Consider the following 12,271-nt stretch of genomic DNA (forward strand, 5'->3'; position numbering starts at 1 on the left):
CAGATCAACAGCATTAACACTCACTCATCCATGTTTTTCATAATTTTTTTATGGTTTAATGGTTTTAAATGCTGACACTGTTCAATGTAAACATCCACTGATTGAACTCTGCATTCTATAAAGAAATAAAGCAACAACAAAAACTGTTTTCCGTTTCCATTTAGCCCTATCTGATAGGACCATGTTTTTTGTTATAAATAATTGGCTTGTTTTTTTCTCCCCCGTCATATGTGCCTTTATGTGTCTGCTGAGGTGAGCCTAAATGTTAAATTAAATATGTCCCCTCTCCTCCTCTGCCTTGAGACCAGTCTGCAGCCCCAAAGCCTTTTCCATTCATATCAGCTTACAGCAGGACTGGGACTGTGAAATCTCCACTTGTTCAACTGCCGCAGCCTACCTGTGGGATAGTGGATAGTTCTCACACACAGCAGAAGTCATTTTTGTTTGTGCCTTCTGAAGGAAACAAAGCGTTACAAAACCTCATTCTGGGTTCAGTTAAAAAAAAATCAATCCACAAAAATGATTGCTGATCTCATCTACTTTTTAAAAAGTCACTCAAAATTGATTTTTTTTTCACTTTGCAGTCTTTTATAGATGTTTGTTTGAAACATTTCTCTGATATGAAATTACAGAATGTGTAGAGAAAATACTGCACTCATAATATGATTAAATAAACCCACTGCTGCCTCTCACAAAAAGAGAACAAGAGCAATTAAAAACTGCAAAGTGCAAGCTGATGACCTGTTGTCCTCACTGTAATTAAAAGACAGCAGAGGGATTAGTGGATTAATTTACACATCCTGCTCAACTGGATGCTCAAGTGGCAATAAGAAATACAAGTGGACAGTGACTGTCATTAACATTCACATCCGCCCAAACAAGAACAACAAAGCAAAGGCACACAATAAGGTATGGTTATCAATAGTAACCATGGCAGCGGGAAGACCTTCACTCCACTGAAAGTAAAAATTATGTTCTTGCTAAAGTTGCTTCACAAATCACACAAAATATTGCACAGTATGTGAGTGAATAACATTGAACAACTTGCTTCCAGTGTGCTCTCAGCAAAGTCAAGTCTTCTCCCATTCCAGCTTTTGAAGTTGGTCTGTGGTTGGAGGTGGCAGTCTTCATCATCATCAGAGGAGGAGGTTTGACTCTGACTACATGATAACACAGCAGCTCCTCCCTGTGGTCAACACTGTGCATGAAATAAGACATGCACAGGCTACTATACAGACCCTAATACTCCAGTTATGTGAGCATTGGCCTATTATAGTGGGATAGATAGATAGATAGATAGATAGATAGATAGATAGATAGATAGATAGATAGATAGATTGATAGATAGATAGATTGTCCTTTAAGGAAATGTTTTGCCACCGTCTGTATGGAGCCTCACATAAATACATATATACATAATACAGTACACATCCACAACATAACTACATGAGAGACATCCATGTGAGATTCATCCCCATTCATAAACATATACATAGCACATATAAAAAAAAGTAACAGTCATCAGGGTATTTTGTTTAGCAATGCTATGGCAGAGGAGACAAAACTCCTGTCATAACGTGCTCGTTTCCAGGCCAGGGATCTGTATCTGTGACCAGATGGAAGCAGTGTGAAAAATGGATAGAGGAGGTGCATGGGGTCATGTTACAATGGTACAATGTTGCGCAGCGAGTTTGTTCCTATTGGAGGCAGTTAACATGGTGAAGAAACAGGAGGAACAGTAGAGAAGAATGGGTTGAATTATACTTTTATAGAGCAGTAGCAGAAGGTGGGGTGGGGCGGAGGGGTGGGGGGACAACAGAAAGTTGGCAGCTATGTTGGCAGCGTTTGTGGATGTCAGTGATGTGTTGTTCAAAGCTCAGTTTATTGTCCAAAGTGAGTCCAAGATATTTGAAGCTCTCCACCATCTCAATAGTTTCATTATTGATGCAGGTGGGGTTGTGGGTGGAGCTGCAGGCTGTGCTGTGTGTGCTGGAAGTGTTAAAGAACAGTTCTTCTGTCTTTGTTACATTCAGCTGCAAGTAATTGTTCTTGAACCACTGTGCGAAGTGGGAGATGGAGTCTTTGTAGCCCAAAACAGTTATTGTCATTAAGGAGTGCAAGTGTGGCAGAGTCATCAGAGTACTTGAAGTATGTGGTGATGAGTCAGGGGCTGATACAGTCATTGGCGTAGAATTTATACAGGAAGTGGCTCAGGACACAGCCTTGTGGGGCTCCATTGTTGGTAATGGAGGTTGAGGTTGTTACAGTGCTCCACTAACTGTTTGAGGTCTGTCACTGAGAGAGTTTTGTACCCAGTGGATGAGAAATGGGGGGACGTTGAGATACTGGAGTTTCTTGATCATCTGGCGGCGTTGAATGGTGTTAAAAGCAGAACTGAAGTCAATGAAGAGGAGTCTGGTGAAGTTGCTGGGTGATTCCAAGTGTTGTAGGAGGGAGTGAAGGAGGCATGCCACAGCATCCTCAGTCCCTCTCTTGGCCTTATAGGCGAACTCATGGGAGTCCAGTTGTGATCAGACACCCACATCTGGACACCATCCTGCCCCGGAGCCGGGATAAATACCTCACTGTACAGCCTTTGTTTTAATTAGAGCAGTCTGAGTTTTAGGTGGTTCCACTAAACATGGTTTGGTATAATAATCAACAAAACCTAGGAGACAACTATATTCAATACATTTTCATTACTCTTATAGTTATCTACATTCTGGCATCATAATGAGGCATCATATTCTGCCTCTGGGTCTGTTCTTCAATGGGGCTTGAAACAACTTCAGCTTCAACTTTATTTCTAGTGCAATATCACCCCAGGGGTCTCTGCACACTTTACAGGCTGAATAAAAAAAACTCAGACACAAAGTATCCCCCCTCTCTTCCCCCCAGAAACCCAGTTACCACAGTTAAAATATGTCAGTACAACACTGGCAAAATCAAGGATACCAGTTATATGTAGTAGGTCAGCTGGATTTTTACCCAACCAGTGAATCTAGCAGCAACGAAAGCACTGACAAAAAAGATGAAAGATGGAAAACATGAACTAATAAACACAAGTAGTTTCATAAACTGTCACAGGAACATATGCTCCACTATGGTAACATTACATTGTCAAAATATTGAGACCATTGGTAAGTCAACAATATGTCAAATCAGTCATTTAAATAATAGAAACTATGTAACAATACCATTAGAATGAATTACGCTTCCCTCGCATCCTTTTATTTTTTGTGGATACTCTCACTATTCTCTTTATATTTTCAGTTAAATCAATGTTACATAATCTTTTAACATTCCAGTCTCATTTGTAATGTATGTGTATCTAGGCCTGTGCTCTTCAGCTAAATAAAGAGAAAACTTTAAGTCTCTTGTCACCATCTAGTGGCCAACTTTGATCAAACCTAAACTATATGAATAAAACTTTTAGAATTTCAGTACCTTTGCTGCACTTGTCGCTATAAAATACACACATTAACACATATTATCTGTCTGTAAAAACCTAGGACCTTGCAGGTAGGCCAACAAATGAGCTCATCTACTTGTGACTCCAGCTGAACAGGTGTAGACATGACACTATATGTTGCTCGAGAACATTTTGAAGGTGAAACATGTGACATTCAAGAGGCTAACTCGCAGGTTTTGCTAACAGCACAAACAGCACACGCATAAAATAGACACAAGCTGAAAAAATCCAACAACAGCTCATCTGTTAGCAGTTACTACTTTATTATAGCCCTGTTAGGTTATATAAGACATGTTAATTCAGAGGAATGTTATTTTAGTTTTCTGCTCGGTACATTCGCTGAGATTTGTTTAATGGTATTAATTACTTTGTCAACTTACACCTTGTCTACACAGTTAAAGCTGATTATTGATGATGATTGAGGGATTTCAGTCCTCCGCACACTGAGCTCTGACCCTATGACTTTCCTCCAGTATTAATAGCGCAAATCTGTAAATGCAGAGCCGCTGTCTATGATCTGTGGGCGTGATGAGATTTAAACTCTAAGCTGCAAACCGAACAGCAAGTCCTCACAGTCTGTTTTATTGTATAAATTAAGTTATTTCACTTGTAGTTTTAATTTTATCAGGATTTACTGGCCTAGGGCATATGAAAGTACGCAGTGACGTATGTCGCTTTTTAATTGGTGAAGGATGTGACGTTTAGGGATCGACCAATACGCTCAAATCACAGTTCCCGCATTGTATCGCGAGCTATTGTGTTGCATAAATCCGCAACGGCGCTTAGCAATCGGCCATTTCGTCGGTGCAGGCCATCAGCTTTAGAGGGCAGTGGGGGTGTTGTGTGTACTGGTTATCTGAAAAGGCACATCAAGAACATAGCACCATGAACGAGACAGCGGTTTCATTCGCCAAGGATTTCTTGGCCGGTGGTATCTCGGCTGCCATCTCCAAAACAGCCGTCGCTCCAATCGAGAGAGTGAAGCTTCTCCTTCAGGTAAAATCTGCTGCCTTCCGGGAGGTTCAACCGCCTTAGCCGGTTAGCTGCTAACATGCTATTCAAGATAATTAAGCACTCATCTTTACGGGCCTGTCATCGCAAATCCGCAGTCTCAGCATTTTTAAGCAGCTGAGTAGTATGCGTTGTTGTCAACGTATAATTCACGAAACTAAATGAGTGTTGGGCATCAGGGTTTAAGGTCATCATGGGATGGGGAAATGACCTACACGAGCCGGGATGCTAACGTTAGCTTTCCCACGGTAACCTTAGCTTGATGTAGCTAACAAAGGACAAACGCCTGTAATGACATTGGGACATTATGTACAAACAGCAGTAAACTTCTCTAATTTATTTACAACTTTACTATTGTATAGGGAGTCACAATAGCACAGCACGTCGAGTATATTTTTGCTTTTATAATGTTAGTGAAATGGTTTCGTTGGCTAATGTACTTGACGCTAAGTGAGATGGTTGTAGCAAGGCCCGGCAACAGTCATTCATACCCGGGTCAATGGCTTTTACATCCTTTTCTGTTGAGCCTGCTCGAAGACATTGTTTCTAAACCTTCCTACACTCGCTCTGACCTGTCTTGCCATTTTATTATTTTTATTAGATGTTTCATTAATTGGTTATTAATTGATTGGTAGATCAAATCTCCGCATAGCAGCCATTATTATTGATCGCTAGTAAACACTGATGGCTCTGTCAAATTGCATTTGTATGTAGATTTTGCAGCAAGCTTTATAGCTTAAACATGCACCAAGGTCACAACAAGGAGACCTTGTGGTTGTCACATGCTCATCAGTTAATTGGCTTCCCTATTTCACACCTAACTGGTCTTTCTTTTTCATCGTTCCAGGTCCAGCATGCCAGTAAGCAGATCACCGCAGATAAGCAGTATAAGGGCATCATGGACTGTATTGTCCGTATCCCCAAGGAGCAGGGAGTCCTTTCCTTCTGGAGAGGTAACCTTGCTAATGTCATCAGGTATTTCCCCACCCAGGCCCTCAACTTCGCCTTCAAGGACAAGTACAAGAAGATCTTCCTTGATGGCGTTGACAAGCGCACCCAGTTCTGGAGGTACTTTGCCGGTAACCTGGCCTCTGGTGGCGCAGCCGGAGCCACTTCTCTCTGCTTTGTGTACCCCCTCGACTTCGCCCGTACCCGTCTGGCTGCAGATGTGGGAAAGGCTGGAGCTGGGAGAGAGTTCAATGGTCTGGGTGACTGCCTGGTGAAGATCTTCAAGTCTGATGGTCTTAGAGGCTTGTACCAGGGCTTCAATGTGTCTGTGCAGGGCATCATCATCTACAGGGCTGCTTACTTTGGCATCTATGACACAGCTAAGGGTATGTTGAGTTTTATGCATTCTGACTTTTTTTTCCTTCTTAAGAAATGTGGCCGTAACTCAGATCTAACATCTTTATTCTTCTGTGTTTACAGGTATGCTCCCAGACCCCAAGAACACCCACATATTGGTGAGCTGGGCAATTGCTCAGACTGTGACAGCTGTGGCTGGCCTCACCTCATACCCCTTCGACACTGTCCGTAGACGTATGATGATGCAGTCTGGACGCAAAGGAGGTAAGTTTATTTGTAATCTATAGAAGTGTTTTCAGTCAAATTAAATTACATCACTCGGATGTAATTTTTCTGATGCCGCCACGCCTTTACACTGCACCAAATTTTTATTTCTGCCGCTTTTGTCTAACTTACTCTCTTCTCTCCTTCCTCAGCTGACATCATGTACACCGGGACCATTGATTGCTGGCGTAAGATTGCACGCGACGAAGGTGGCAAGGCTTTCTTCAAGGGAGCCTGGTCCAACGTGCTCAGAGGCATGGGTGGCGCCTTCGTGCTGGTGTTGTACGATGAGCTGAAGAAAGTCCTCTAATTCTTCATGTTGTCACATCACTGTCCAATTCGGCTAAATGTAATAACTTTCCATTTCTATGGACTCAGCATTCTGCCTTATTTATGGGAACAAACTATAGTGTCTCACCACTAGCTGTGGGCAATGGCTGTACGTTGTGCATCTTTGATTTTAAACGTTCCGCACCCTCTAAACCAATGTCATTCCTGTTAAAAGAAATATCTGATACCTCCTCCTCCTGTCATTCACTAGGTTTGTATGGTCCCAACTTGAATAAATCTATTCTGGGGAACAAACTCTAAACCATTGATGTTAACTGTCTCCTCTACTGTGATAGCATGAGATGAGCACTCACTGGATAATGAAATGCACGAAGTGGATTACACCCAACTGCTATATTTACTCACGCTTATCTCCTCCTGAGCCTTCCTGGTCTGACCGCGCTCACTACTAGGATTGTAGAGTTGAACACTTGAGTGTTTGGTCTCATGAAAACAAGAAATTGATAGCAGCAGACAGTGTTTTTGTTTTTTGTTTTTCTTAATTGTTAAATTTGTGATTTTTAAAAATAACTAACCAAACTTGATGTTTCGGTTGTGATCCTGACCAAATCTAAATGTCTTCAAGGGATGCAGTTTAAGTTATTGACCACAAACTGCAAGGAAATGTAGACTAGCTCTTGGGAGGCATTCAGTATAAAAATAACTACATTTTTTTTGTAGTCATAAGTTGAAGAAGTGAAGTGAGTGGATACCCAAAATCTTTAGATCATAATGAAAAAGTGAGATTTTGACACCAACCCTACAATGCACAATAATGAAAATACATCTAGTGGCATTACACTAAATATATTCCTCAAGACTGAAGCAGTGTGTGAAAATATTTCAACAGCAGTCACTACTACATATTAAATGCGGTATGAAATTTGCCACACAGAGCACGAACAAAGCTGACAAACTTGTTAGAACACATGATCAAAAGGTGTGACAGATGCAGTGGGTGGTAAAGGTTGGGTTAGATGTTTGAATTAGTCATATATGTACACCCAGTGAGCTTACAAGCTTGAGTCAAACACGCCTATTTGATTTGCACTAGAGTAGATGTGATGCAAGATAACAAAAAACAGGCGTCTGTAAATTGATGTTATCAGATTTAATGTAATAGATTAAATAGTTTGAGCTCTCCATTCACAGGTACATTACTTCCTACAAGCTTTACACGTTGTTTATGGTCACGTAGAATATATATTTTTAATGTTTTACGATACTGCAAACCAGGAAATCTTTATTCCGCTACAATGTCGGCTCAAGGAGAAGACATCAGGGGTGACACTACACAAACACGGAAGTCCCAAGGTACAGGCCTCAGATTTAATCCTCCTATTGGCCCGAAATACTTAAGACTCACAGCAGGGGGCGCGTGTCTCAAGCTTAAGGGTGAATCACGCGCGCTCCCGTGCTCTCTGCGCATGCTCGTGTTTCTCAATGAGGGAGAAAAGATCCATCTGCAGTCTTGCAGACTACACGACACACCCACTTTACAACTGACACCCCCCTCGGATATTCTTACCCGAACCAGTCACTCCTCATGCCTGAACCTGACCATGTAGTAGGCGTGTCGTGTTCAGTCGATGAACCAACGCGATGCAATGAGGAGTGAAAACTCAAGGGAGCAAAGAAACAAAACAAAAACATCTGAAGTGTCTCCCTATCAGTATATTTAGTGATATCAGGTAACAGCGTGTTCACCTGTGCTATAATTCATTGCAACACAATACACTTGAATACTGTGTTCTGCTGCTTTTATGAACTGTAAATCAAAGTCTAGAGATGTTAAATACATATTTTGGGTGTTGTGCTGTTTTGCCCCCACTCCCTTGTACAAAATAGATGAACACCTGACAATATAATGCATTAAAACCATCACTAAATAAAGAATAGTACTGCTTAAATAAATGAACAGTGTCTGGTTATTAAGGTGGCCACAAAGCAGCTAATTAATCATTTATATACTTTAATGAATTCACCTCTAACACGGATGGTTCGTGTGTCATAGACTTTCTAAAATAGTACATTTTAACAGCAGTTAACTTTATATACAATGAAAAAATTGTATTTTTTAAAAAAAAATCACAAATCATTTTGATAATTAGGCTGCCGACTGTGTTTTTCATTGATGTTGACAATGTGTGGTTTCAGCCATAATATATAAACTTGAAAGCGAAGAAAAATGAATGAGTCCTGAAAACAAAAGAGAAAAGGAAAAAAAGAAAAAAAGAAAAAGCTAAGCCAGTGGGAAGCATCCATTGTTCTCCTCAAATGAGCTCATTCTGAATTCATAAACACTTTCACCAAATAAATCTTTCAAACCAACATTTCAATGCAGCCCAACTCCAGCATCAGAATACAATACTGAGCTTCTTTATCTTCTTTAAGGCCCCTTCTTCACTCTCTAATGTAACCAGATTATAACTTCAGTGTAAGGAGCCTCAACTGTGTAGCATCATAAAACATTATTACAGATTGTAAAACAATTTAATATCAAATTTAAAGTTGACTAAGTTAAATTATCAGCCTTGCTGACATTGGATGACATTAATTTAATCTTAACTGTACGTCACTGTTAACGTAGATATTTTTATTATTTATGTCATTTTGTGATGATGCTGATTATTATTTATTTGTTGGAGTAATAGTACAGTTTAAGACTCATTGCTTGGTTAATCTTGCAGTGAATCTGAGTGTCAATAAAAGATAATATCAATGGTGTTCTAGGTCAGAGTGCAAAACAGTGACAGCGAATTAAAGAAGGCCTCAGACCCGTCAGTGTAGAGCTGTACGGCAGCTCAGAGGTTAAAACAATCACCTCATCCGTGAGCAGGACGGACTCCGGCTTTGGCTCCTGGAAAATCTTTTCTGTGTGGAGTTTACATATCGGTTGCTTCAGTTTCCTCCCACTGTCCCAAACACATGAGAGTCAAGTGAGCTGCACACTTGAAATGCCCGTAGGTGTGAAAAAGAAATGTGACTGTAATTGTTTATTAATAGGTGTTGGTTTTGTAATGGACTGGCAGTCTGTCTATGGTGTTTCCTGCCTTCTGCCCAATGCATTCTGGGATACAATCCAGCCCGGACTAATATTATTTATGAGCTTAATTTAGCTACAACAGTTCCTGTAGTTGATTGTATTAATTTCAAGAATAACATCTATCTATCTATCTGGCTTTATGGATTCATTTGATGTCAGTTTGTTGTTTTTATCAGAGCAGCTCCGTTAAAAGTCTTACGCCTTATTGCATAAACTGTGAACTTGTTTTTTTTTTTTTTTTGTATATATTTCTGGACAGCTTATTCATGAGAAACCACATGAAAACTGTCAGGAGAAAGAACAGAAACAAAGAAAAACAGCAACAAGACTTTCTGTGAAGTACAGGAAAGTACTAGTTTTTATTCCTTCATAATCAAACTTCACAAACAGCTTGAACTTGTACAATACCTCAGAGAGTGAAAATTACAAAAAAAGTGCTGGTAACATTTACAAAAATCATCCTTACTTAGCAACAATCAGTTTATTCTTCCACACTTTTTTTAGTCTTTTGTATTAAGGCTTAATACTTCTGTATAAAGTATATGCAAGATAAGTCTTCACAGTTTTTCGAAAAAAGTCACAATATTATGTAACATAATGAAGCTTTTACGGCTATTTTCTTTATAATAACAAATACACATCACTGGTAAATATATGTGAAATACAGGGCTTATTGTAAAATGGCAAGTAATGATACTGTTTGCTGAGATAAATTGATTCCACACACTGTTATAGGAAAGTTTTGACATACCATTGCTATAACTGAAGGAGGAGGAAAAGAAAATGATAAGCATAAACACTTGGGAGATCGCCTCCAAACTTTGGCACATCCCATGAAACAATTTCACAAAATATGAGATTTATTTTTGAAATCATACATATGGAAGAATAGCTAAACTGGCATAAAGTGAAAACATGCTGTGTAGTAAGGTGCTAAATCAGAGATATTACATTGCCAGCCTTTTTTTTTTTTTCTTTTTTTTTTCTTTCCCCACATGGACTGACATGAATAAGGTGCATTTGTAAGACTCAAAGCATGTAGGCCTTTCTTAGATGTCAACAAAATATGTAATAAATACAAGTTTTTCAAAAACAACCTAAATTAATTTGACCAATAGTCTTGAGGCGACCTCGTATACTCATGCATTCCCATGGATTCAGAGAAATGGATATCTCTACTGCAGTTGTGTAACTCTCTAACTGTGGCATGTGAAAGTAAAAGCTGTATTGTATTCATGGTATGTGTTATTTGATTTTTTTTTTCTATTTTTATGTATTTTGTTGTTTTTTTTTTTACAGTTGAAATAGTGACAAACTTGATGAGTAAGGAGATGGAATTTGAAAAAACTGAATGCGAAACTAAGCCAAGATATATTCACAAGATCCTCTAAGCTGCACTGGTTTACAGGTCAACAGATGAGAGCTCTAGCCCTAGACTTACCAATTTCACCCTCATGCATACTGTACGGTTAAAGTGACGCAACAAGCTTGCTTAAATAGTCTACATCACAAAAGCAATTTGGTTTTAGTGCAAACACAATTGGCTGGCTTCAGCTTCTCAATAATAACAAGCTCACCAAGGAGATTACAAGAAGGCACATACTTATGCTTCCTCTAACACGCAACATATTTAGACAAACCGCAACATCTTTCAACAACACCACAAAGCGGTGAAAACAGGAAAGCTACTACGTCCGGATAAAATGGTGAAGAAGTTTTGCTGTTGGTGAATTTATTGAAAAATTTACACTTATCCATCAAACAAAATAACAACGTCAAGGTCAATAAGAACTCCGGGTTGTGAATGACCTCGTTGGAAAAAGGATGAAGTATGATACATTTTGGTGGACACATACGTAGCCAATGATGTTGTGTTTATACGACAAAAGGTGCTTTTTTTTTTCCTCTAAGAAGTATTTCATTATTGTTTCACTTTTAAAGCATTTTTTTTTTTTGTAACGTCCCAGAAAAAAGCACTCAAAGTGACCAAATATGCAGAGATATAAGACGAGTGTTTTTAAGGGAAAGGCGTGCACGACAGTGGACAGCTAGGTTTATCTTTTGGTATTTGTTATTTATCTTTAAAAATGTTGTGTGATGAAGACACGTCGACATTTGACTCATGGGAAATGATTCCTTCCCTCATACATCCCGTCTCTCACTTCAGATCTGCAAGAGCTGCTTGATTTGTCCAAAACAATCACAGGAGGAAACAACAGCGTTAATGCCCCTCAAATCTGGACACTAATACTCAGGGGGTACAAAAAAAAAAAGAAAAGAAAAAAAAAAAAAAAACCTGCCCTGCTACAGACAACAATATGTGGATGTCGTGTGCATTTGAAAAGGCGACTGATTCTGTACCTTTGAATACAAAAACAATGTTCAAATCAAAAAACTTTGTCAAATATCACCATTTACTCAGCATTCCCACTGTGGGCAGACAACCGTCACATACTATGGTTCGAAAAATGTGTTGAGTGAATTATATTGCTTTTTGATAGAAGAAGACCAAAACAAGTCTAGTGCAAATTTCTTTTCTGGTTTGAGAAGTGGTGGTTGGTGTAATGAGACTCAACTGTCATATCTGCTTAACCATAGCAAGAACATATCAGGTGATTCTGATAACTGGATAGCTGTCAAGTGGTATCCCTTTATGAATTTTTAAGAGAGCACTCCTTTTTTTTTTTTTTTAAATTTCAGAAAAGAAAAGAAAAATCTGTCACCAGTCGATGCCATGCAACAATTTGGAAGGAAAACCCTAATAATGACTTCCTATCGCGTATAACCCATCACCCAATGAATGCAAAGAATCAGGACAAAAAAGGAAATGTCTTAACTTCTAT

The 12,271-nt window shown here is 39.3% G+C and overlaps 1 protein-coding gene across 1 annotated transcript; it reads left to right on the forward strand.

The window, feature by feature from the left end:
• The first annotated feature begins 4,259 nt into the window (after nt 1–4,259).
• Nucleotides 4,260–6,644, forward strand: si:dkey-251i10.1 (uncharacterized protein LOC100038774 homolog). The gene is made up of 4 exons (XM_042431310.1): nt 4,260–4,468; nt 5,331–5,817; nt 5,912–6,052; nt 6,205–6,644. The coding sequence occupies exons 1-4, from the start codon at nt 4,358–4,360 to the stop codon at nt 6,360–6,362; spliced, it is 897 nt and encodes a 298-aa protein (XP_042287244.1). The 5' UTR covers nt 4,260–4,357; the 3' UTR covers nt 6,363–6,644.
• The last annotated feature ends 5,627 nt before the right edge of the window (nt 6,645–12,271 follow it).

This window comes from Thunnus maccoyii, chromosome 13, assembly GCF_910596095.1.
Source record: "Thunnus maccoyii chromosome 13, fThuMac1.1, whole genome shotgun sequence".
NCBI lineage: Eukaryota > Metazoa > Chordata > Actinopteri > Scombriformes > Scombridae > Thunnus > Thunnus maccoyii.

What these genes read in the sequence shown, in the direction of transcription:
- si:dkey-251i10.1 (XM_042431310.1), top strand. Translation starts at nt 4,358, where the DNA reads ATGAACGAGACAGCGGTTTCATTCGCCAAGGATTTCTTGGCCGGTGGT. An exon ending in GAGTGAAGCTTCTCCTTCAG is followed by an intron (nt 4,469 to 5,330) that starts GTAAAATCTGCT and finishes TCATCGTTCCAG; the next exon opens with GTCCAGCATGCCAGTAAGCA. An exon ending in GCAGTCTGGACGCAAAGGAG is followed by an intron (nt 6,053 to 6,204) that starts GTAAGTTTATTT and finishes CTCCTTCCTCAG; the next exon opens with CTGACATCATGTACACCGGG.